The following is a 25,688-nucleotide window of genomic DNA, read 5'->3' on the forward strand; positions in this document are numbered from 1 at the left end:
AAGCGAGCTGATGTTGGGTCAAGAAAAGCACTAACTAACTAGCTGACCCTTTATCCGGGAGTCTATCCGCGACGAACACGAGGGCCAATGAAAATCAGGTCCGAGCAAGAGAGACCCGCAAGGGGAAACAACATGCAACGGTCTACGCAGCTCTCACGCCTTATCAAATCGTCAGATTTGCTTCCTATGTTTCCCAAAGTCAGCGATCCCCGGCGGAAAGAGGCTGTGTACGGAATTCGAACTCTCCTTGACCGACGATGGGCCGCAATATCTCCTCGCAAACCCCTCAGGGGAACTACCAGTTGCCTGAAAATGGTTGAGAGATATAAAAGCCACCAGAAACACTCAGCAAATGTCAACTTCTACAGATTAGCCACTGTCCAGCAGTATATTCTTCTTGTGTGAAATTGCTTCCTGTCTAGTCCCACATTTGCCCCGTCTGGAAAATCTCGAGTTTACGACCAAGATCCGAGACATCTATCTCGAACTTAGAATATACTTCTACGGCAGAGCACTTTACGGATAGGGATGTTGGGAGCCACTGAGAGATGCGGTGTTCTAGCCACTCTGTTGTTGCTGCCGCCTCTTGTGTGGCCCACGAGCACGATAAACATAACCCAGAATCTGACGGAGTCAGCCTCAGAGATTACCGGCTTTCCTCCTGTCAGTCAATCCTTTTTGTGTCGGGCGCAGACGATAGCGTCCACATCTTCCATTGATGATTTACACGAGGATAAAAATTATCTAACACTGTGGCCAGTGCGATGCCCTGATCTCTGCCGGTCTCGGCAATCGGATTCTCCTTGCAGCCACAGACGCGTATGAATCCCGTATCCAGAGCTGGTGGTCCGCTAACGGGCGACTCCGCCCTTGGTGTTTGGTACAACCGCATACCGCCCAGGAGCTCTCTGTCGCTGTCATGGCCTTGTCTGACAGTGGTCGCGGTGCCGGCGATTGGCATATTGCCGTCCGTGGCGGCGGACACTCCCTCCCGGGAGCTAACAACATCGCCAACGGGGTCACAATCGACCTTGGAATGATGAACCACTCGCACTATGACCACGACCGACAACTAGCAAGAGTGGGGCCTGGTGCCGCCTGGAAAGACGTCTACTACAACCTCCTCCGCCATGGCAATGTCACGGTCAGCGGAGGCCGCGACGGCGGTGTCGGCGTCGGTGGATTTCTCCTAGGTGGCGGAATGTCCTATCATAGTGGTCGCAGTGGCCTTGGTTGCAACGAAGTCGTCAATTTCGAAGTGGTACTCGCCAACGGAAGTATCGTCGACGCAAACTCCAATGAAAACCCTGCTTTATGGAAAGCTCTAAAAGGTGGAGGTCTCAACTTCGGCATTGTCACAAACTTCGACATAAGGGCCATCCCAGCCGTGGACCTGGCGTACGGACAGAGTATCATTACCTCAAACCATTCCGACGAAATCGTCGATGCTGTGGTTGAGTTTACGAATCATCCGGAGGAGCTCGCTGACGATGTATTAATAATTCTATACATACATGATCTTGAAATTAGGGAAGACATGACTATATTGGCTATTCGTGCCAACACTCAGGGTGATCTTAACACGACGGGTTTCGACCGGATCAACAAAATCCCAAGTTTGATGAGCAGTTGGGAACATAGCTCACTTGCGGATGCGGCGATCATGTCGCAGCTTCCAGCTGGGTTGAAGTACGTGAACTCGGCTCATATCTTTTTTGTTTACTAGGCCCAGGGGTACTAACAGCGCTTCCCTCTCACCAGAAACACATGGAAGACGTTAACCTTTCTCAACTCTGCCCGCGTTCTCCGCCACGCCGCCTCGTTGTATTCTCAGCTAGTCTCATCGCTTTCAGCGATGATCGGTGCCGAGAATTTTACAAGTCACATGGTTCTGCAACCATTCCCTTCATATTATGCCAGCATCGGAGAGCGCAAAGGCGGCAATGTACTAGGGCTAGAGCGCATCTCGTCCAACGCTGTTCTGTGGGTTACTTACATTGGGATCAAGAACGGTGATGACGCTTCGGTGGGCATCGCACAGGCCGAACTGAGCGCCATGACGAGTAAATTGGAAGGATTTGCGATTGGAGAAGAAACAGGAGTTGAATATGTGTACTTGAATTACGCGGATGCAAGTCAGGACCCCCTGGGAAGTTATGGGCCGGAGAATGTAGCGTTCATGAAGGACGTGGCGAGGCAATATGACCCACACGGCTTTTGGCAGCAGAGGGTACCTGGTGGATTTAAGCTGTCGAGGGTGACTGCTCAGGAACTAGTGCTATGTTGATCAGCATACTCACATAAAGGAAATATACTCCGTAGTATCCTTTGGATTCTCGTCTACCAATTTTTACCTGCTAGATATCATCACTGTGAAAATGACAACTCCTTATCCTCAAGGCAAAAGGCATGCAGTAGAAAACCAAATAGAGTACACACTTATTGATACGATGGATCCTGACTTAGTGAAAATTTCTCCGAACTAAGGAGAATATCACGAAACAATCGATTGACAATGGTCGGTATTGGGAAGCCGTTTCATTTTATCCAACTTCCGCTTCCGCATCGATATTATTAGTAACTTCAGCCGGAAAGACCCCTCTTTTCGCTTTCTGAAAAGAAGATGATCATCCGCCACAGTTTCTTGACAAGGACTTCGGCCTCTTCATCAAGCGCCTAGAAGGAGGGTCAGTATCAACCTTTATGTATAAGAAAATATGAGATTAAAACTTACCCCATCCAGTTGCTCCACTAGCTCCTGTGGAGAACCTCTCTTCCGCACATGCTCCTCTACGACGTCAACCAACATCTGCTCCTGGACGCCGAGATATTCCATAATTTTCTTCTCAACAAACGGCTTGAGCTGTTCTCCCAGGATAGACTCATCCACAAACTCCCACTTGACTTCCCACTTCCAAAGTCCTTCTTTGTCTGATGGGATCTCAGCGGCAAGCTGTCTTGCGGCTTGAGCTCGTTCCTCATCGGTAAGCCCGGCAACTTCGGCTGCGGTGTCGAATTTGATCGCTGTAAGAGGTCGCTTGGCAGTAGTACCGGTTTCTTCCTCGTCTTCCAGGAGGCCCTCAACTTCGGCAACTGTTCTGCGCTTCGTGGATGCTTGCGCCTTCTGTGCCGCGGCCCCAAGGGAAAGCTTGAATCGTTGCGGCTCTCTCGGTGCTTGGACTCTCGACTCGATCTCTTCAGCTTGCCGAGCGAGGAAATCCTCTGCCATACCGCGAGCTCGTTCTTGCTGCTGCATAGCTCGTGCCTTCTCCCGTTCCTCACTGGCCCGATCAGCTTCATCCATTGCCATCTCACGACTCCGGAACGCCGCCCTATTCCGAATCCACAGTCCACGATCAGCATAGTAATCTTCCACTTTCCGACTTGCTTCAACATCATCATTCCATTCTCTAAGACGCTTGGCCATATCTTCTTTTTCCTCTTCCATGCGTTTTTCTTCCTCTTTATCTCGATTTTTCTCTCGTTCAAGAGCGGCAGCCCTACTACGCTCGCGATTGAGCCACCGTCTCTCTTGATCCAAAAACTGTTTTTCTGCCTCAGCTGCTTTCTTCGCTTGACGCCTCCTTTCTAGCTCGGCATCGCTTGCGTCGGTGTCGTCTTCTTCCTCATTGATACCAAGACCATTAACGAATGAGACTCCCTTTTGGTAATCCTTTGGAATTTGTTGACCAAATCCTTTAGGTCCAGCCGGCGCATTTGGAACGCCTCTATCTCGAGGACCTAGTGGTATTCCATTCGGACCTCCAGCAGGGCCGGTGGGTGCGCTGGGAGGTGGCGAAGCTAGCCTGTTGATTCGAGAAGAACCGCCATGTCTTGCTTTTTCTAACGACTCAATTTCTTCCTCTCTTTTGAGTCGCTCAAGATCCCGCCGGTTACTTCTATCACGGAAAGCCGCGATCTCTTTAGCCACCGTTTCCCTCATCTCAGGTGGAATATCCGACAGTTCATCTTCAACGGTAATCGGGATCGTAACAACTTCTGCAGAATTGGCCACATTTTGATCCTCACCATCTGCCATTGTGACGTCACCATCACGATCAGCAGTCTGTGTTTCATCTCCTTGAGAAGTTGGTGGATGTTCAAGTTCAGACAAAACAGTGCCTAACGCAGCTCGTGCAGACTCGATACGTGACTGAACAGCTGCTGGGTCTTGGTTACTGTTGGTTTTGTACTGTTCAATATATTTTAGAGAACTCTCGTCAACCACAACCTGTACATTCGTCAGTATAAAAAAAAGTCATTAGATTTTCGAGACAAAGGATTTAGCGACATACCAATAACTTGCTCTTCTCATCCTCCTGTGACTGCTGTCCACCCTCCTTGGGTGGCTGCTGTTTCTTGACAGGAACTTCGATATCCCTTAGCACTTCGACAGCCGTACTTAAACTATCAGGGTCCTCGTACTCTGCGAAACCAAATTTGCAAGGCTTCTCATCTGCATCCGTAGCCCTGATCCAGCGTCTCAGATTTCCAGCCGTGCGCAGTATCCTTTCAATTTCTTCATCGCTGCTAATTCCTTCCGTAATCCCTCCGACGAAGATGGTCCGGACGATCTCATCTTTCGTAGGGGGTTGTAGTTGAAGCATCGCCTCGCGTATGTTTTGGCGCTGTGACTCCAAATTACCCCCACCGGCACCGCCTCGCCGCGCATCCGCGCCTCGGTCACGACCAGCGTCTACCGGAGTGGAGGATTTAGAAGGACCAGACGTGCCGAGTCGAATCACAGGCGCGGAGAAGTTGATGTTTGGCATATTTGCCGGCGGCTGGAAGTTTGGAGGGAAGCCTGGGTGGCCGGGTTGCGATCCATTAGCCTGTTGCATTCCCGGTGGCGGACCGGTCCCAGGAGCAGCCATCCCTGGTGGAGCTGATTCATTATTAGTATGCGCTGCACAGGGCTAAGCTACGGGAAATGAAGGAAGACGCGAAGTAGTTACCTGTTCCTGGAGGCGCACCCGGAAAACCTGCATATTCCGGGCGTCTGCCAAAGGGCCCGGAGTCTATGAAATGAATTGTTAGCATCAAAGAAGCCGAAGAACCCGGTTTAGGCATTGAGTGCTCTTACGTTGATAAGGATTATACATGATGGCGCAAGTCTGCGTGCCCGGAGTAGCTCAGTACGGGTCGTTCAGAACAGCTTTTCTAGGATCCAGTAAACTTCACAGGCGAAGGACACTCAATGCTGCATTTGAAACTGGCACATGGAAGCTGCCCACGGGAGGGGACGTGACGGTTCCGGGATGCTGCTTCTGCTGGTCTTCGCCATGAGGAAATTCAAAGCTGCGGCTCAGGTGGCCCGTGCATGGAATGATCACGTGCATACTTATGGCTTGGCATCGTCAGGAGAAAGCAAGGAGCAAACGGCAGCCAGTCGGGGAGGGAAGATGAGGACGAAGTACGGGAGTACACCATACATCTATTGTTATACTACTCGGAGGCAAAGGCGGCTTTATTTAAAGGTATGTAATCATGTACACCAGAAGGCAAGGGAGGGATTTAGCCAGTGCATATTAGGTACTTCGTCCTCCGTCCACCACCATCCCAATCAACTTCGCACCAGCTAATATCTCCCTACCATCCACACAAAACTTGTCCGGCAATCCGGCACGAATCCGAGTTCTATTGGGTTATCTCTACCAAATCATCCACATCCAGCAGTCCAATCTCAGAATCAACCGGGTGTTTTCACATGTCGTTTATCAGCGAGATGGCCAGGAGTGTGTACTCCAGAATCTTGATTTGAATTCCCTCTCTGCTGCACTGTTGATTAGCTCCTTGATTTTGTCTCACTGACTGCTTGTCAATCCTGTGGGCCAGACAATCTCAATGGTCTTGTTCAAGTTCATACTGGCATTATAGGAATTTTCCAGTCTGAAAGTTTTATCCCCTGAGAGCTAGTCGGGCGGACCGCTAAAATAAGATGTCAAGATACGTAGACGTGGTGGTTTCTAGTTCAAGCAGTGCATTGCCTGTGGCAATCGCTGCAACAGAACGTCGAAGAGAGGAGCCCTATGTCAATGGTTGTGTGAACGACATGCAATAGGATTGACATCATCTAAATCTCTCCAAGCGACTGGACATACTAATTTCACAGTCACCTAGCTGATGCTCTGAAGGCCATTTGTGGGTATATGTGGATATAAGTGATGAACGAGGAACAGGTATAAATGAAAACCAAATTCGGCTCTTGGTCAGATTATGATAATGGCAAGTTCAGCGTCATAAGAAGACATGTGTATAGGTCAGAACATCTCCCACACAAAGAATGGTAACAACTATAGCAATTATTCACCGGTTTCTCGTTGCCTTTCTCCTTCCAAAAGCTACATCAGCTAGGATCCAATGAACTTGCGGGCACTTGCAGTAGTATGCTATGAGAATCAGGAGCGCCTGGGTTTTAGGCAGTGGCTAACAGATTCTTCATCTGAAGAGTTCTGCTCCGGATAAGTAGCAAATCTTTGACTGAGTGATGAATAGTGAAAGCAATGTGAATCTCATGAGAGAATGCAGTTAAGATTCATCACTAAATTCCATTGATTTGTTCAAGTAACAGAGCCTTCGGCCACATTTACTCTCCTAGTTGCACAGCAGGCGGATGGCTACATACTGATTTTCTTTTTTCCCTTTTTTGTATATGCTGTTGAGGTAACACCACAGCAGGATATCTGGAGACCTGAAGTCCTGTTTAAATAAAATCCTGTGCATTACTTACCTGAAATTTAGGGTATTCCATATAAATGCCCAAATTAGCTTCTGCAGGCCGCCCTTCCTTTTCCTTTTTTTTTTTTTTGAGAGGCTTGAAACTTGGAGATGTCGAGCGATTATAGTTAGCAGTCGGCTGTCCTGCCTACAGGCGTAGATACTAATTCTGTTCTCATAGTTTAGTCCGGGGTGGCCTTGAGCCCAGCCGGCCTCACCCTTGTGTCTTCGATCCTTCCGCCACATCTTGTCGGTTAGTTGGGAGGGAACTATATGTACGGAGTATATGCTGCTCTACTTCTCCGTCGGCCAAGGATGGACTGGGGGATCCTTGGCAAGCACCCCCATTCAATTCATAACGCTCTGGAGCCCGCGGCGGGACTCCTCTTGGTTACGATTAGGCTGCCATCCTTCCCTCGTAGCTCAATGTCTCAACGCTTGGGTCAGCCCTACAGAGTTCGCGGCCAACAATTGAAGCTCGGACACAATCACACCCATATTGAATGCTTTTCTCCGACGCGTCCGCGATGGATAGGCTTCCCAATGAGATATGGCAGATGATCCTCGATCGCGCAATGATCCGTGATGCCCCTCTGTGTATACATGACTTCCTGTCGGCCACCGGGGTTGCAAAACGGTCCACAGATGCCGAAAATAAGCGAAAAAGAGAGCAGCGAGATTGTAACCACATTGCTCCTGAAGGTGTGAATGCTGAAATTTCACAATTCTTGATTATCCTGACTTACCTTCGAATGGTCCATCTCTAGCGAGACAATCGCGGACGAGGCCTAACAGAGTCCGTGTGTTGACGAGGAATGATCCAGAGGGCGAAGAGCCGCTCCAAGCAAACTCTTCCCTCGCACCCACGTCTACATCGCTTTTACACAACCTCCATAAGAGCCAGAAGCCGCATTTTCTCGACTGGCAACTCATTAACGGAACCTGCCAACTTTTCCGCAAATTAGGAAAAAGATCCTTCTTCGCCAACAAAACATTCGCCATGGAGCCGGCAATCTCCGAGAAGCTCCAGCAATGCAAATTAAAACAGCTCAGTGTAGAAAACCAGCAGATGGCAGTTCACTACATCAGATCAGTCATATTCATCGAAACGTGCTTGTTCTCTCCGAGATCCATATTGTTACTACCTCGTCGGGTCGCCATTTTCCCGCGCCTTCGATGGCTCGACCATCTCTTTGCATATGCTGCAGACTCACCTTCAAGTCCGGATGAAGTGCTCTATTCTATCTCTACACGAAAGGCGCTTGTGTCGCCTCTTCACGACTTGCTTGGTGGTATTGGCGTCCCCACGGACAGACTGGAGCTTGGCTCCATGCGTAATAAGTACGTATCATGGGAAGAGCTTGAAGCTACTTTGCGGAGCGACATATATCCCATGCTGAGATTCGTGGCCGAAGCGAAGGCGCGACAGAAAAAGGTAAAAGTGTGAGGGCCCCAAGGCCCTCACACCTTAGGTTATTTCCTTACAGCTTGCTCGGAACACTCTACAGGTGATAACAATGGGATCGTTCTACTTTTTATCAAGTTTCTCAAATGAAGGGATATGATTGGCATCGAAGATCACCTCTGAACCTTCATCAGATATCCGATGCATTTATCTACAGAGTGGGGAGTGGTTGAGGTTCGGAGAAGAACCACTGCCTTCCATTCATTTCAATCAGACAAGAAGAGGAAGAGGGTTTGCTGAGAACAGAACAACAGGAGGTACGCATGCAAAGAACAACAACTTTCCATACACTGTCCAGTGTAATCGATCACTTTGCCATTTGAATGATCTCAGATACCTCTTCTCCAAAATCTGGATAACCCTGCTATCCTCACCAAACACAAATTGGCAGCTATCTTTAGTTTCCAAATATTTCTCACCAGATTCCATTTCTAGCAAACCATCCCTCAGTGTGCTTTGGGCAACTGACTGGAAAGGACTGAGCATTCAGTTATCATATATTTATCGCATTATGCCGTGATTAGACATACTATCCCACGTGTTAACTGGCATGTTGATAATTCAGATTGCAAAGCCTTACAGGCTTAGTCATATTATCAGCATTAATGGGGACTCTACCTAAGTCTCGGGTGGAGGTTCTGGTAGCATGGTTGATAGGATGCCTGTTAGGTGTAAATTAACTAGATGATAAAGTCGTCAAAGGAACCAATGCCAATATGCGCGCCGAGGTCTGCTACACCATAAATCCCGCCAATAGCTGCATTGAGCGGCGCGTTAATAAACATCTGGAAAGCATGGGGTCCAGCAAACCGGCCCGTTGTACGGAGTACCTGGAACATCGCTCGGCCGACGACTTCCGTTGAAGCCACGTCCAGATTGTTTTTGTTTTCTCTTTGTGGGTATAGAAGTAGATGATAGCGGTTAACGCGGCAAACAGTGGCTGTTTACAATGGTCACGTTCGGGAGGCGGTACAATGGGGTGGCCCAGCGGCAATACACCAACGCATAGAAGCACGATCGGGATAGCATGCGATACGTGGTTCTTAACTCAGTCCCACAGCATGGGACGACAGTGAGAGAGATTGGTATGGGGTTAATGGCGCCGGGCCTCTTTTGGCTGTGAGATAAATGGTCAAGACTCGGAGAAGCTGAAGAGGTGACCGGATGAAGTGAGGTTGGGGCTAGCCAATCACGTTGCTTGGACGTCGGCCGGCTCAAACGTCTCCTGGTTGCTACTCATGATTCTTGAGACATTCTCGATATCATAAAACATTCTTTTTCAATGCAAGGAAGATTAAGTCGTACTTATATATACATACAGAAATAAAATAGAAGAAAGGTCATTATAGTAGCGACCAAGAGGTGACAATCAAAGAGCCTTGGTGGTGAGTTCACATATGAGAAACTGCTCAAGGTTCATGAACCTCCCAACCAACCGAGTCAAACTTTCGCAACGACGTCCGTGCTCAGCTTTAGTCAACCCCAGGAAGATCAAAGTCAGGGAAGGCAGGCCAGTCTCCCAGCCTGCCCGGATCACCGCCAATGCGAACGAACGAAGCCACCGAAGGTGTCGGGCCATCCAAAACGAACAGCATAAACCATCCCGGAGGGCACGTGTGGCTATCTGGCGGCGCGGTTATGGTACAAGTGGTCCCGGAGCAGGACACAGCAGGGAAAATGGTTCTTGAGCCAAAGCTATTTCCGTGGGTGCTGGAAACTAGGCCGAGCAAGGATACCCTGAGTTTCGAGGTATTCCCGGATGTGATCTCAATCTTATAATTTTGACCGTACGCCCAATCTGTGTCCTGGATGGTAAATGTCGGCCGAGGAGCCCCGGATAGGAGATACGGAGGGAGGAAAACCTCCACACGATACTCCTGCGGGAAGTCCGGGTCTTCTGGGTCTGAGCCAGACACCAAAACCCTTCCGTCAGGGATCAGGATTGCTTCGGAATGGTACATGCGAGCGATTGTAGTGTTACCCATGACACTCATTCGCTGATTAACCGGCTTTGAAGGATCATACAAGACAGCGTTGAGATTGGGGTCTTTGGCTAGACCAAAACCAGCAACGCCCTCCTTTGCGCCATTCAGGATCAAGAATGTTCCGTCAGGAAGTCCTGCCATACAAGTGAGGACCCTCTTGGAAGGCTAGCTAAATCGTCAGTCATCGGGCTCTTGTTTAAAACTCGCAACTTTACAACGTACCATGCGTTCAATAACCCATTTGCTGTTCGGTACTTCTGGTTGAATGGAGACACAGTTATCGATAGCATTTCCTCCGAATGGGGTCGAGCCTCCGCATAGCAAAACACCCAGAGGGTCGGTGTAAGGTGCGTGTTGCGGCAAAAGAACCATTGTTCCTTCAAGTGGATATGTGCGGCCACCTTCATCATTGTTGACCGCCCCTGGCATATTTGGCAACGTCTTCACAGTATCAGAGGTCTTTTCGTCCAAAATCCTAGCCTCGTTATAGTACGCAGCAAAGATATCGCCACTTGGCAGAGGTGTAAGAAATGGATATAGATTATTAGGATCAGTTCGCTCAAGCCAGTCCATGTAGAGAGCTGGCCCGACCCGTGGCAAGATCTCAAGTGTTGGGACTGGCGGACCATTGGAGCCCTCTTCGCCACCCACAATTAAGATCGATCCGTTAGCCATTATCATGGCGGATGGATACCATCGGCCGTCCTGCAAAGCCAGCTCATCCGGGTTCTCCTGCCAGTCATTCACACTGGGCTTACCTGGGGAGCCGTCCGGCCAATACAGTCTAACCCCATGCGTTGAAGTCCCGGACCATCCACCAACAGTGAGCTGACGTCCAGCTCTGTCCGGAAGTACAAGGCCCCCAGAGCAGAAAATGTCTGTTTTCACATGCATGGGACGCCATGCCTTGCTGAAGTCTTTCTCGAATGCAGGGTCAAATTCGTATGCTCCGGTGGTATTCGGATCCCCTGTCCCGAATTTCTCCTGAAACGTGATTTTACCATTAATGCCAACAGTGGTCATGAGAGAAACGACGACTCCGCCAATGAGAAACTCATATCGGCCAGCAGCGTTACCGGATGGAAAGCTCCATGTCTGCAGCGGAGAACCCGTCCATTTATAATAAGTAATCAAGTTGCCGGCCCCACAGATTGCCGTCTCATTACCAGGGCAAGTCATACTACACCTACTCTCGGGGACTAGCTTTGCGCCAGCTTTTCCGATATCCGCAACATCACCGCAGACTATTCAAGTTAGCTCGATCTTGAAATGGAAGACTGCAAAGATATCACGTACAACATTCCTCGCCGTAGGTCATTCCGCCGGCTCCAAAACCAAACATTGAACAACGGCTGAGGCAATTTATTGCACTATTATTGTCTTTATCAATTATTTGATACGGAAAAGTTCGTTTTTGATTGACATTGTCTCTAAAATGAAAATCAGCATCGTCTGCTATTACCAAGAAAAGAGACGGCCACGCTTACTCAAGACATCCTTGATATTCCCACGATCCAGGAAGGCCACCGGTCTGCGGTTCCGGGTTGGGCAACACGGTCAAATCACCTTTGGAGTACACGCTCATACGATTGGGACCACCACATTTTTCGCTAGTGTCTCCAGCGCAGCTCATGGAACAGTTTGAATCGTCCGCTAATGCTGCTTCCTTTCGAACATAATTATCGCAGAAGCATTGCCTGCTGAACTGAGTTCCAGCTACCACGTAGCCCATACCAGCACAGCGAGAGACGCAAGATTCGATTGTGAGCTTTGGATCATCGGGAAGTTGACGCTCCATGATTCGCCCGTTGGTATTATCCACGTAACAGCCAGCGTAGTCCCAACCAGTTGGCAACGCTGTTGGGACTGCACGGGTGGATGATGATACTGGCGTAGTTGATACAATTGCATCCGTTGGGGAAGAAGTAATTGTCGGCTGAGCGGTGGTTGGGCCCGTCGAAGGAGAAACGGCAGTGTTCTGATACAGATTCAACCGATCAGGGCCTCCGCAATTCTGTTGAGGATTGCCATTGCAGGGCATTGTGCACTTCTCTTCTCCATCTGGGGCGGGACCTCCGTTGCGAAGTTCATTATCGCACCAACATTCACCACTATACTCGACGCCGGCATATACATAACCTTCGGACATGCACGCGTTTTCGCAATTTTCGACAGTCATATTAGATGGGCCGCCCAAAGTGTAGCCGACATTGGACAAGGTTCTGGCCCCGACCGAGTCGGTATAACATCCTAGATATTTCCAGTCATTTGGATCTGCTCTGGGAAACAATGCTGCTCCTTGGGCGAAACTGAAGAGTAAAGGGAACTATGGACTTCTGTTTAGCTTGCTTTGGATTAGAACAATACAGATCATCTGTGAGCTTACCGCTAACATTCGGGCCGCGCGAGAAGAATGTAAATTAGCCATCTTAACTGATATCCAAGAGGGGAGCTCTCCGAGTAGGAAGCCCCGTCTAAGATGCAAGATGGTTAATTGACTGAACGTTTTTGGATACAGTAGGAGCCTACAATAACTACTCCATAGGAACGGACTACTTTATACCCCGACAATTCGGGCACGACTTCCTCCTTTCAAGGAGCATGGCCCTGGCGGTTTTGAATCACACCAGGCACAATTCACATGACTTTTACGGTAAAGTGCTAGTGGAGTTTCTCTTCAGCTCGCCAGCTGATTAGGAAATGGTCCATAAGCGTTTCTAGTCACCAAGGGCCTTCATGTGTTTGACAAGAGCATTGGGAATCTGGATTGCACCATATCGGTGAGTTACGTTCCGTCTACGCGAGGACTACCCCAATCAGATAAGAGACTAGCAGATATGGTTCATGCAAGCACCTTTTGGGGAATTTGCTTTTCGGGTACCTCCGTATTCGCGATATGTTTTCACGATGCATTTGGGCAAGGCTAAAGAAGCGCAAAATGGGGTTCAATTCAAGACACCCTGGTACTTGCATATGGAGGCTGTGAGACATAATCTGCATAGCTGGCTGGAAGGCTAATAATAGCGTTTACTCCAGGAATTTCGAAAGTATTAGCGTAACGGGGAGTCAGACAAGGTGAAACTGAAGGGAGGTCGTGGGATGGAGGCCAAAACCTCCAAGCGAACAGTTTGGCTGGGGATGCGGTGAGTGGCTAGTTAAAGCTCTGTTTGTTTTGTTTGTTTAGCTAACTAGAGGAGATGTTTGCTTGATTTGCGCTCTGCCAAAGCCAAAAAAAAACACGATTCGCGACTCAGACACAAACGCCTAAGGAGAAGGACGGAGTTCAAATGGATTGAGTGTTTCGTACAGGTTATTCTAACTCGCTATTTCAGTTTATGAGCATACAGATGACCCTTAACTATCTCGTATAATTAATTCATATACTGACTGCCCCAGTCGTTTTGTTAGGGCCTGTCGTCCAGGGTCGTTGGCTCGATGGTTGACTACTGCAGTTCGAGCGTCATGCTCCGCATGGCCTCTGTTCTTCCACATCAAGAACTCTGACTCTAGATCCAAGTTTGGGCTTGGCGTTATACGGTTACACCCGGAGGCAAATTTCGATATCACTCGGGGAAAGAAGAAAACCGGGCTGGTTCTTTTTCAGCTACATGGACCTTCTTGCCACATCCTGACCGATTTGACAGTCATCCCTCGATCATTATCTTCCGGCCAAGTGGGATAAAACGTGTCGAGACCTGCCAAGTGGGATTAGGGCTGCGAACGTGGCAAGAGACAAGAATAAAAAGATCAGAAAAAGCAAAGAAAAAAGGAAAAAAAAGAAAAGTCCGCAAGCTTACTCTTGTAAAAGTCCGAGGCTGCCAGGCCCTCGTCAGTCCATGGCTTCCGACCGAGGCCATCTGAAAACCAGCCATTTGTGCTGCCAACAGCGACATTCAAAATGAGATAAAACGGCTGATCGAAAGGAGTATTCGAGTTTCCTGTCTGTGACCAAGGATCCATAAGCAAAGATGAATTGACGGTTACTCCCTCAAATTCACCCCGTTGCCACATTGTTTGGTCTTTGTTGAATTTCCAATAGAGCACCTGCTGCAGCGGACTATCGACATATGTGAACATATAATCCCTGGACCACTCGAGGCCAAAGGTGTGGAATCCTTTGGTGTAATCAGTCCGACGGATGGATTTCCCGCGAGTTGATCTCCAAAAGGCGTCGGTCTCAGGTGTTGGCCCTGCGAACGTTCAGACCATGAACTCTTGTGTCCCCAAAAACGGGGCAAAATATGAGGATGCACTGACCCCAGTGTATAGAACCTGACACGACATCCCTGCCGCCAAGACTATAGTCGACATCGTTTCCCCGGCTCTCTGCGATATCAATTTCGCCGCTTGCAGGCCAGGTACCATAGGTTTCATTCACAGGCATCATCCCTAGGATAAGAAGTAAATCAGCGAAGAACCTCCACTAGAAGGGGCTTTACTTACATATGGCAGGCCAGAGCCAGTCTCCCTGTGGCATCTTGGCGACCACTTCAACTCGGCCATAGCGGATGCTCTTCTTTCCCTTCGTGTTCAGTCTGGCCGACCGGACTGGAGGGATAATTAACCCTAGGGTTTTATTCGATCGAATCGAGCATGCTTCGTTGGTGTTTGCCGTACAAGACCCATCTCCACCAGCTCTGGTTAGATTCAGCGTATATCCATCGATAAGCTGTGCCTCGGTGATTGAAGTCGTTTCCGTGGTTAAAGTCGGCACAATGTGAAGCCCTTCACTGTCAACAAAAGAGTTCCTTTCGTCTGTTGTGGTCCAGTCAAAAGCGCCCGTGCCAAATCCGCCAATCTAGTGACTCTGCTTAGTGTTTCACAATGAATGTAATTGCGATGAGAGAGAGACATACCTGAACCTCGTGGTTCCATACGTCTCTATTGAGCGATGAAAACTGGTCATCTAGAATGAGGCAATACTACGGTTTTGGGTCAGCATGAAGGAGTTATTCGTTGCCCGCTAAACGTACCTCATGCCGTGCCACCTTCTGGCTGACGGAAAAGTTAATATACGCACTCAACGCTAGGCCTGCAACGACGAATCCCCAAATGATATAGTTGCCGACCCGAGTCTTCTTTAGTTTCCTGTCGTTCAACCATGGCCTTTCATACTGACCATTTAGTCTGTAGGACTTAAACTGGCGTCGTGCAGCCTGTCTGGATCCTGACGGGATATCCGACGGCTGTGAAGAATAGGATGCGGCTCTCAGGGATGCGGCTGCGCTGTCAGAGAAAGGGTTCCGAGGGGCGCGGGCGGGCTTTTCCATGGCAGCAATCCTATTCTTGTGGTAAGTGTCTCTCGTGAGACGTAGGGGAAAGCGGCCCTTTATGAGGTCTTTGCTGCAGGATTACGCCAAAACTCGTGTTGACGAATGGCTGTCGATGTCCAACTCTCCTCCCAGGATGGCATTTTTATACTATTTTCTCTGTTTGACCCTAGGCATGTTTTGCCATAATTATGTGCCATGTGGTTTAACAATGACAGATTTTAGCTTATCACTAGAAAGCCCTTTCAAGAAGCACGTCTACCATTAACTGCTTCTTGCTGGCTGGTATTTGTACGGAGTACTCCGTACTCCGTATGGAGTACACAGGTCTCATAATACGCTCTAAAGTTCGCCTGCTATCTCAAGTGGTTGGCTTGTCAAGCAGCGCGGTAAAACTCTCCTTTTTTTTTTCTTTTTGGCCATGTTTATACCCCCCGGCCCCCTGTCAGTTGCATTGACCCACAGCTTGCCATCATTCCTGGCGTGGCAGAAAATCCGCGGCGATCACCCCCGGAAGGCGAGCCGAGAGCAACTCTGCCAAGCCAGCCTAGCTCAAATTGGGCTGGGGCTGCGACCTCATGTCTCGCTTTCCGCCAAAAAAACGCCGTCACTCCTGTTGCTTGTCAGCGGGCAGCAGCTCACCGACCTCAATTCTTCGCTTGTTAATTACTGGGGTTCTCTTAGCCCAATTGCCCCATTGGGTGGGTCAGTCTTTTGATGGACTGCGAGCGGAGGACTCAAAACGTGCCTCGCTAGCTCCATGTCTTGCGCCTCAGCTCAAAACCGTGGCAGAAACAGGAGAATTTGGTGCCATCTCAATGCACGAAATAACCATGCTAGCGGGATCCACAGTTTTACGACTCCGTACTCCATACAGAGTACTCCGTATTTATGGCCCCAATCGCTCTGTCCCTTTCAGCGAGCCTCCCTAATCTCAGGATCCAAATCAATGCGATATGGCTCGCTTGGATCAAGAGACCACTTGCTTCTCGCTTATTTTATCTTTCGTCTCCTCCGTACTCCGTACTCTGTCACTTTCAAAGCCACGGCTCCATCCAATCATTGCCCGATGGTGATAGCCCTACACATGCCAAGAGTTGAGTACCCGTCAGCCGATGTCGATAGAGGATGTTGTTCGGAGTTCCGTTCAAAAGCCTCTGCAATATGTCCGTGCCCAAGACATCTTGATTCAATATCAAACCGGGGGATCTGTTTTTATGACACTGGTTTTTTTGTTGGGAAATTTTTGATTGTGAAACAGCTCCAGCATGCACTGCCTCCATTGAACTCCCGGACTGTCAATTTAAAAAAATATATGCTGACGACCAGGAATGATAGTCAAATTTTCCTTGCGTACGGAGTACTCTGTAGTGCATTCTTTCATTCTGATAGGGGACCTTTCGCTTTCGCTGTCCCTTCCCCCACCGCACCCCCCGGGGAACAATGTGACGAAACCAAGGGCACACTTGGTCTAGTGTTATCACTGGCCCAGTAGGCTATGGATATCTCCTTAGAACTCCAGGTTAGAAAGAAATTCTTCTTGCCCAGCTAGGCTGCTCTAACTAAAGATACCAAAGCTTTTCTTTTAGAGTATAGTTAAACAAGTTCAATAACGACCAAAGTCCTAAGTTTTTTTAACGTTGGAGTTACGAAATATAGGGTGTTAATGTGTTTACCTCATACCGAAGTTAAGGATTGAATGTCAAATGTGAATGTCCACAAAGGTACCCCGGATTTTTGGGGGTATTCTGGGAGAGAAACACCACATAAGAGCGAGAGGAGTTATGGGCACCAGCGTCCAAGTTTCTGCGGCTCAGATGCCCCGCGCCGGGCGGGCAACAGGCGGTACAAGTGCAGATCCAGCAATCGAAGGGCTATTTTTGCCCGGGGCCCGGGGGTTTGCTCCGACCAACTTGTCGCCTCATCCCTAGAAGCCGAGGATATGCGGTCTTAGGATGAAGTGCTGACATTACTCGAGCGAGGGCCTCCGCGAGCAACAGGCAGTACCGATATACCATGGCAAAGATCGACAGCCAGCCTATTGCCTCAGGCGAACGAGGGCTTGGACCGCACCGGCGGTGCTTTCGAAGCAAGCGCTGTTTGGCATTTTTTGGCATTATGTTTTTTCGATTGATTCAGGAAGGAAAACAGGGCAAGTTGGAGAAAGGGGATAGAGAAACATTTGAAAATCTCTTGTCAGGATGCACTCAAGCTGCCTGTCTCGGTCTTTCGGGGACAACCATGTTGTTAGAAAAGCTTGGTAGGTCTCTCTGAACTTTCGTTGACTTGACACATACATACATGACCTTCATGTCGCCAACAAACTTAGTTTCAACATTCAGGTCAATGAATCCCTTCACAAGTAAATGCAATGCTGCCGGACCTGCACTCGGCGACTTCGAGAAATGTACCTTGTCAGATGATGGTGCGAAATACCCAAACCTACTTTGAGAGATACCTCCACACAATGTCAAAGTCAAGACACCTTGTTTTTGAAAAGACAACTCCTGCATAAGAATGCTGCCTAGAAGGCACATGAAGGTCCAAAATGTCCTTCAAACTACGATGAACGCCATAAAACACTTACTACTCGAGCATCACAAGAATTGTTGGCCTCCCTGCTTGATTGAGCCTTGTCAGCAAATTCCTGTTTGTTTGACAAAAAAGCTTTTAATATTACAAATATATAAACTCGAGGATCCCGAGATAAAATAGTAAAGACAGGCAAATCACCCTGAAATAAAGAATAACAATCATGGGAGCAACATTCAAAGTTCATCTCGGATCGCAACATCGAAGATAGAAACTTGCCGACAAGAGAAACAAAGATAAAAGCCACTGCAGTTCCAAATTCTATCCCCGCTTAGACACCGCCTCACTTCGGATTCTAATATAGGACAAATATGGTCGGTTCTCCGCTTCATCTCCCGATGCCATCCTAGAAGAACTTTCCGTTCTCCTAGTAGAAACTTAGGCCTCGCAGTTCTTTCCGTGCCTGCCCCTGAAGCGTCCGTATGTCTTTCCGTGGTCGCCGCCCTTGGAGTGTCCACATTCATTTTCGTCGTGCCCATGGCCGCCGTGCTTGTGGCCATCGTGCTTGTGGCCGTCATGCTTGTGGCCATCATGTCCATGGCCGCCGTGCTTGTGGCCGTCATGTCCATGGCCGCCGTGCTTGTGGCCGTCATGTCCATGGCCGCCGTGCTTGTGGCCATCATGTCCATGGCCGCCGTGCCCATGGCCGTCGTGCTTGTGGCCGTCGTGCTTGTGGCCGTCGTGCTTGTGGCCGTCGTGCTTGTCACCATGCCTCTTTTCATCTTTCATATGGCCGCCGTGTTTGGAGTGTCCACATTCCTTGTCGTGTTGCATGTGGTCACCATGCACGAAGTCACCATGTTGCTTTCCGTGTTGCAAGAGGCCACCATGCATGAAGTCACCATGTTCCTTCTCATCCTGCATATGGCCGCCGTGCTTGTGGTCGTCGTGTCCATGGCCGCCGTACTTGTGGCCGTCGTGTCCATGGCCGCCGTGCTTGTGGCCATCATGTCCATGGCCGCCGTGCTTGTGGCCGTCGTGCTTGTGGCCGTCGTGTCCATGGCCGCCGTGCTTGTGGCCGTCGTGCTTGTGGCCGTCGTGCTTGTGGCCGTCGTGCTTGTGGCCGTCGTGCTTGTGGCCGTCGTGCTTGTGGCCGTCGTGCTTGTGGCCGTCGTGCTTGTGGCCGCCGTGCTTGTGGCCGTCGTGCTTGTGGCCGTCGTGCTTGTGGCCGTCGTGTCCATGGCCGCCGTGCTTGTGGTCGTCGTGTCCATGGCCGCCGTGCTTGTGGTCGTCGTGTCCATGGCCGCCGTACTTGTGACCGCCGTGCTTGTGGCCATCATGTCCATGGCCGCCGTGCTTGTGGCCGTCGTGTCCATGGCCGCCGTGTCCATGGCCGCCGTGTCCATGGCCGCCATGCTTGTGGCCGTCGTGTCCATGGCCGCCGTGCTTGTGGCCATCATGCTTGTGGCCACCATGCATGAAGTCACCATGTTTCTTCTCATCCTGCATATGGCCGCCGTGTTTGGAGTGTCCATATTCCTTGTCGTGGTGCATGTGGCGGCCATGCTTGGAGTCACCGTGATGGTCTCCGCCGCCGAATTGTATGTGCTTCAAGCCTTCGTGCATGTTGTTATCATCCTCGAAGTGCCCGTGGTTGTTTTCCGTTTGGTCACCACCTTTGAATAGTTTGTTTAGCAAATTGTCATTCTCCGCGTGGCCGCGACCCTTGAAAAGCTTATGTATCATGTTATCGTTTTCTGCGTGGTGGCCACCCTTGAAGAACTTATGTATCATGTTGTCGTCCGCATCATGACCCTGTCGACAGCAAGTCCAGCAATTGCCCTATGAGTTTTAACAGGTGTATCAGTACGGGTACCCAATTATGCATGTAGTGGTTAATTCATTTCAGTATAGATATGTATCTGTTGACGTGTCCTCTCATGGTGTGTGAAGAGTTTTTGCAGTAAGCAGAAACGTAGAGCAGAAATATGGCACACATACCACTCTAAGAACAATCTATTAAAGTCATAAATGTCAGCAGTGCTTCAATTAGGGGAAATACCTGAATACCTAATACATACCATGCGCGCGGGACATAAACGGGGACGATGCCAGCAAGCCCTGAGGCAAGCCTGTGGAGCATGGTTGTCTTCGTGAACTCCGTGATGAATATTGTTGTCTGGAAAATTAAATGAACCAATAGCCCAAGCGGGAGTAGCCACAAGAGCAGTGGCAGCAATAGCCGTTGTCAGATGCATATTTTTTATGGCTTCGAATGCAGGAAACCGGGGGTAGAGAATTCAAAAGAGACTGGATACGATTGCTCTCGATGCCTTTGAAGCCGGATCTGATGTCTAGCAGTAAGCGCCCAAAGACACAAGGGCATGAAGGGCTTTTATATCTCGTCTCATGCTCTCAATATTCGCCAGCCCGAAAATTCTGGGGGAGAGATCTTCGCAGTTCTCTGAATCATAGATACATGTCTATGAGCAGGAACAGAACCAGCCACACTGATAATGACGCCTCGAGCAAGATTTCTCTGGGAGCAACTCTATGAACTCAAGTCAAAGAATCAGCTCCTTCAAGCATTGCCAGCTCATCGCTATTGAGGTATCAGACCCTCGTTTGGCGCAACACAAGACTCAAAGCTCTCTGTGGATTGGTGATGGCTGGAGTTCGGGTGTGACAAGGAGGCTTTGAGTTCATTGAGGGCAGGTTCATCGGCTTCATTTGTCTCGATTCCCGCTCCGATTGTCTTGATCGATTGTGCCTGGATTTCTTCAGAAGCGGGAGGATGTTGATCTGCCGGAAGATCGACACGGTTCACTCTGGATGATGATGCAAGAGATGGCCCGCAGACGGGCGGGAGCCCACCTAATCCGCTCCGGGCTAGCGCATCCCAGAGTTGCTGCTGCAGGTCAAGGCTTGGCGTCAGGGGCCTTGAGACAACCCCGATCGGACGCCAGTCGAGACCCAAGTTGGCGGTCGACTCGAGAGATGCAGGGCCAACCCGCCACTGAATCTAATATTCTCCTCCGACTCGTGAGCCAACTTTGTCCGAGAACCATGCAAGCGCCAGTTGCAGGCCAAAGGGACAACTTGGCCCTCCATCCTTGACACTGGCAAAAGGCTCGAGTCTATCCTGGTCAATCCGGAGACATCGTTGCATTGGATTGAGACGCGGACCCCCGCTAGCAAGAATAAATGCATATTTTCGCTTGCTGCCTCTTGTTTTTTCTCGAATTGTTCGTATTTCATGCATCGAGCCAGACACTCGGTGACCACCCAGCGGATTGCTCTTACAGGGATGGTTGTCGCAAATCTCCACCTTTTTAATATGTGTCTCGAAAAAAAAAAGCATGGTTGGCTTTCATGGAGACCCAATGCGTTGTTCCTCCGCCTCTAGCATGGCTGAAGCTGAAAATGTGCACTCGTGGATCAGCAAATCTATAATTATGATCATCCGGTTTGCCGCACCTTAGCGAACACGATAAGATAGCAGCCATGGCGTTTTCGGAGGCTCTCTGATAATTTTCGGGCGGCATCTTCAGCGGAGCCTGAGACAAATCGCAGTGTCAAATCAACTTTGCCTATTGACGTACTTCATCACCTCGAGCAGGCATCTCCGGTCCCAAAATGACCTCGTTGATCTGAGTTCACATTGTGGACTGTCAGTTCGAATTAAACCTGTTCCTGATCACTTTAACCTTTTGCCCTTCTCTTCAAGCCAGAGCAAAGTTTATCCCCGAGAGAATCGGATAGGTACATACTCTCTTCACAGCAAGGATGTTTTGGAGAAGTGCAAAATCGGACAACCTTGAGTCTACGCAGCCATCCGCACAAGTTTCCACGGCAAATGTGTCCCCAAGGCTCTCTGGTTGTTCTTCTGCCCAAGGAACTGCTAGCCGACCATTCTCTCAATCTGAAAACCGCATGACAATAGCAGGAATTGATGAGGACTCAAAGTATAGAGCTGTTTGTTAATCTACAACCCCATGGCTGCCAGTTTTTTCATTGACTTTGCTCTAGATAATTAAATATCTTCACGCGAGACTTGCCACAAACCAATGGTATTCTCTGCCCACAGATCCAACGGTCGAGTATCATGGTCTTCTGCTCCGGAAGTCTCGCGGGAGTTATATTTCCGAACCGGAAAATGTGCATCCACTCTTGCTCGCTGCTGTGCAAAAGATCAATGTCTCGGTTGCTTTCACAATGTCAACTGAGACTACCAGAATCATCCTCTCACTTCTACAACAAAATCAGACTGAACTGGTACTCCCAAATGGGTTCCAGGTTCAGGTTATTGACTCCCTAGCAGATATTGCCTGTTCCCCGTCAAGCTCTGTAAAGAAGTTTCAATACGTAGCCTTTATTCGAGAGGAGGGATTTCTCCTGGTCTGGCATGATGAGCTAGATAAAATACTTCTCCACGCGGAAGATGTTGAAAGCAAACTTCTCTCTTTTGTAAGTAAAGCCCCATAGCGGCCTTGAATCACTACCTGATCCTTTTAACTCTAGATTTGTGGAACGTCTACGTCTGTGTTTGCTTCGTCGATTCCTCGGTACCCCCTTCAACGCTCACCCCTCCACTCTGCTGCCAACTCGACACATCAATTTACGACGCGGCGGAGCAAAGAGGCGGGTGATGTAGTAAATCAGACATCGAGTGCCCCCGATGAAGAAGCTGCAAACCCTGTTGAATCGTTAGATAGGCCGGTCGCATTGACAAGTTCAATATTCGTCGGCCTAGGATCATGTTTAATCATTGTTCTCATCTTAGGCTTCGGTGTCTCTAATCTTGTCTTACAAGTCCTCGTTGATGGAAAATGGACAAGACTGGGGTTGCTTGCGACTATACCAGTCTTTATGCTTTTCAGTGTCTTTTTTGTTATTGTAATCTTTACCGATATTTTCCAGGCCATCGGGCCTATCAAAACCCTAAAAACAAATTCTCGATTTTATTCCGCCCTTCGGCCAGATCTTGCGCAGGCCTACTCTCTGGGCTTCAAGCCTCCTCGACTTACAATCCAGATGCCCGTTTACACTGAGTCATTGAACGGCGTTATCATTCCAACGATTACAAGCTTGAAAGCGGCTATATCGCACTACGAGTCTCATGGAGGTGAGCTATCTATCTCGATCTTGCTTACATTCCGATATCTAACTGGGAATGTGTCTTCAGGTGCTGCAACAATTTTTGTCAATGACGACGGCTTAGCATATCTCTCGGAAGAGGAAAGAGAAGACCGTATCAACTATTACCATGACAACAATATCGGTTGGGTGGCTCGACCCAGGAACAACGAAGATGGATATATCCGAAAGGGTAAATTTAAAAAAGCCTCCAACATGAACTTCGCCTTGAATATTTCCAATAAGGTTGAAGATAAGCTTCTTGAAATGCTGTCAGAGACACTAGAGACAACGGATATGGTTGATGTAGGCCGGGAAGAACTCTTTTACCAGCTGGCCCTGGAAGAAGTTCTTGCCTCTGATAGCAGAGTCAAAGCTGCCGGAGATATTCGCATAGGGGAAGCGATCCTGATTGTGGACTCTGATACTCGAGTGGTACGTCTGCCGTTTTGGAGAAATCTTGAAAATATTCGCTCTAACTCTCCAATCCAGCCAGTCGACTGCTTACTATACGGTGCTGCCGAGATGTTTCTCAATCCGGAGGTGGCGATTATTCAACATTCAACCGGTGTCATGCAGGTTTCTGAGGATTATTTTGAGAACGGAATCACATTTTTTACAAACCTGATATATTCTGCAATTAGATTCGCAGTTGGAAGCGGAGAGACAGCTCCATTCGTGGGGCACAATGCTTTTCTTCGTTGGCAGGGTAGGCATCTGAATTGTCATCGGAAGCAATTGCCGCTTGCTAACTTTGACTAGCGGTCCAATCAGTCGGTAAACAAGATGACGGGTATGTCGCGTATTGGTCGGAAAGTCATGTCTCGGAAGACTTCGACATCGCTCTTCGTCTACAGATAGCTGGAAATATTGTTCGACTCGCAAGCTATCACGGTGACGAGTTTAAAGAGGGCGTATCTCTAACTATTTATGACGAATTGGCGCGCTGGGAAAAGTACGTGTTTCCAAATGACCCCCAACATATGTTCAGTCCGCAGGAATACTGACGGTATCGATATAGGTACGCATATGGATGTAATGAGCTCGTTTTCAATCCAATTTATACCTGGATATACAAAGGGCCCTTTACTAGGCTTTTCATGACCTTTCTTTGGTGCAATTTGCAGCTATCATCAAAGATTACGATTCTGGGGTACATTTCTTCATGTGAGATCATAATCTGCCCGTAAAACCTCCCGTGACCCTAACTGATTTGTTTTAGATTATGCATTGGCATCTGGATTTCCATTGACAGTCATGAATTATTTCTTAGTCGGCTGGCTCAACGGCAGCTTGGACAAGTTCTATCTTGAATCCTGGAAAGGTATTTATGTCGGCCCTCACCGAACCTCGCATCATGCTAATGTACTCATTTCTAGTTTTCCTGGGCCTCATCCTCGTCTTTCCCCTCCTTGGTAACATTTGTCTAGCCATTATCCGCTACCGTCTCGCAGAAAAGAGCCTATGGGGCGCTCTTCTCGAAAACTTCAAATGGGCGCCGATGATGGCAATCTTTTTCGGTGGCATCTCGTTCCACATCAGCTTGGCGATCCTCTCCCAAATGTTTCGTGTCAACATGGAATGGGGAGCGACAGCTAAGGAGAAAGTTGATTCTAACTTCTTCAAGGAGATGCCCAAAATTTTCAAAAGCTTCAAGTGGATGTATGCCGTCGTCTTGCCTCTGATCGGTGGTATGGTGTACCTGGGCTGCTTTGCTCCAAGAGGCTGGGAGATCACGGAGATTGCAGCAGTCGTGCCTTTATCAGTGACTCTAGCTTCACATGCTCTTCTTCCCTTGCTTCTCAACCCTTCGTTGATGATATTCAATTACTAAGATACTAATACTTGGTGCAAGTCTGTGGCGTCGGAGGATGCGTTTGTTTTTGACTCGAAACCTCGAAACCTCTCATAGATGGTTGTGTTTTAAAACCCATGTTAAACTTGCCTTTTTCTTTTTCTTTTCTTTTTTTTTCTTTTTGGGCGCGTTGGAGGAGCATTTTAGCGGTGTATGTTATAGAGCTGGACTATTGGTCGTGTGTACCGTCAGACTAGTAATATGATATCAGTAAGGAGTAACCACTCCGTAATGCCTCGCGCTTGACTGAGTTGAGCCCCGTGGAAGAAAAACTTTCAAGCTTCTCTGGCTGAGTTGACCTCATCTGCCTGAGAACAACGAACAAAGCTACCATTTTGCAATATCAGCCAGAGTTTCAACCTGGATCTGACTAAAACAGCCGGTGGTATGTAGTCCATACAGAAATCGCCAAATATAGACGCCATGCGGAGCACAAAGAGAGTTCGAAGCATCAAGGCGGAGTGGAAAGAATTTTCTGGCTGAAACAACGCCAACGCAACGTCGAAAAATGATTCCGGCCATCAAAATAACCGGGCTTATTTTCGCAAGAAAAACATGACAGAATGCGACTAAGTTTGATTCGCGATTTCATTGTTATAATAGGGCGATGGCGAGACCCTCTTTCGTTTGTTTAGCACGGACCGCGTGCAGCGCAGTTGCATTGGTCTGGGATCACCCATGTCATCGCGCTCCACGGCTTTCTGGGTAACAAGATATGAGACTAGCGC

At 48.9% G+C, this 25,688-nt stretch overlaps 7 protein-coding genes across 7 annotated transcripts; 3 read left to right on the plus strand and 4 right to left on the minus strand.

Annotated features, from left to right (window-relative positions):
* Positions 1 to 528: 528 nt before the first annotated feature.
* On the plus strand, positions 529 to 2,287 carry D8B26_004173 (uncharacterized protein; the record flags this gene model as incomplete). The annotated part of the gene is made up of 3 exons (XM_003067829.2): positions 529 to 663; positions 761 to 1,689; positions 1,762 to 2,287. 3 exons carry the CDS (start codon positions 529 to 531, stop codon positions 2,285 to 2,287), a joined length of 1,590 nt encoding a protein of 529 aa, XP_003067875.2.
* On the minus strand, positions 1,949 to 5,238 carry D8B26_004174 (uncharacterized protein). Its single transcript, XM_003067828.2, has 5 exons — positions 5,084 to 5,238; positions 4,956 to 5,018; positions 4,296 to 4,885; positions 2,735 to 4,231; positions 1,949 to 2,676 (listed from the first exon to the last, which is right to left on the minus strand). Exons 1-5 carry the CDS (start codon positions 5,100 to 5,102, stop codon positions 2,584 to 2,586), a joined length of 2,262 nt encoding a protein of 753 aa, XP_003067874.2. The 5' UTR covers positions 5,103 to 5,238; the 3' UTR covers positions 1,949 to 2,583.
* A 2,006-nt stretch (positions 5,239 to 7,244) lies between these two features.
* Positions 7,245 to 8,164, plus strand: D8B26_004175 (uncharacterized protein; the record flags this gene model as incomplete). The annotated part of the gene is made up of 2 exons (XM_003067827.2): positions 7,245 to 7,419; positions 7,485 to 8,164. The coding sequence occupies 2 exons, from the start codon at positions 7,245 to 7,247 to the stop codon at positions 8,162 to 8,164; spliced, it is 855 nt and encodes a 284-aa protein (XP_003067873.2).
* A 1,490-nt stretch (positions 8,165 to 9,654) lies between these two features.
* On the minus strand, positions 9,655 to 12,474 carry D8B26_004176 (uncharacterized protein; the record flags this gene model as incomplete). Its single annotated transcript, XM_003067826.2, has 4 exons — positions 11,655 to 12,474; positions 11,464 to 11,597; positions 10,390 to 11,411; positions 9,655 to 10,332 (listed from the first exon to the last, which is right to left on the minus strand). Exons 1-4 carry the CDS (start codon positions 12,344 to 12,346, stop codon positions 9,655 to 9,657), a joined length of 2,526 nt encoding a protein of 841 aa, XP_003067872.2. The 5' UTR covers positions 12,347 to 12,474.
* A 1,086-nt stretch (positions 12,475 to 13,560) lies between these two features.
* Positions 13,561 to 15,437, minus strand: D8B26_004177 (uncharacterized protein; the record flags this gene model as incomplete). The annotated part of the gene is made up of 5 exons (XM_066124399.1): positions 13,561 to 14,357; positions 14,425 to 14,556; positions 14,611 to 14,965; positions 15,024 to 15,089; positions 15,141 to 15,437. 5 exons carry the CDS (start codon positions 15,435 to 15,437, stop codon positions 13,915 to 13,917), a joined length of 1,293 nt encoding a protein of 430 aa, XP_065980480.1. The 3' UTR covers positions 13,561 to 13,914.
* A 2,416-nt stretch (positions 15,438 to 17,853) lies between these two features.
* Positions 17,854 to 20,321, minus strand: D8B26_004178 (uncharacterized protein). Its single transcript, XM_003067824.2, has 3 exons — positions 20,051 to 20,321; positions 19,971 to 19,985; positions 17,854 to 19,811 (listed from the first exon to the last, which is right to left on the minus strand). Exons 1-3 carry the CDS (start codon positions 20,225 to 20,227, stop codon positions 18,408 to 18,410), a joined length of 1,596 nt encoding a protein of 531 aa, XP_003067870.2. The 5' UTR covers positions 20,228 to 20,321; the 3' UTR covers positions 17,854 to 18,407.
* A 1,432-nt stretch (positions 20,322 to 21,753) lies between these two features.
* On the plus strand, positions 21,754 to 25,202 carry D8B26_004179 (uncharacterized protein). Its single transcript, XM_003067823.2, has 9 exons — positions 21,754 to 21,944; positions 21,999 to 22,436; positions 22,491 to 23,094; positions 23,155 to 23,540; positions 23,598 to 23,814; positions 23,868 to 24,060; positions 24,127 to 24,272; positions 24,328 to 24,429; positions 24,485 to 25,202. Exons 1-9 carry the CDS (start codon positions 21,756 to 21,758, stop codon positions 24,937 to 24,939), a joined length of 2,730 nt encoding a protein of 909 aa, XP_003067869.1. The 5' UTR covers positions 21,754 to 21,755; the 3' UTR covers positions 24,940 to 25,202.
* Positions 25,203 to 25,688: the final 486 nt, after the last annotated feature.

Source organism: Coccidioides posadasii, chromosome 2 (assembly GCF_018416015.2).
Source record: "Coccidioides posadasii str. Silveira chromosome 2, complete sequence".
NCBI classification, from domain to species: domain Eukaryota; kingdom Fungi; phylum Ascomycota; class Eurotiomycetes; order Onygenales; family Onygenaceae; genus Coccidioides; species Coccidioides posadasii.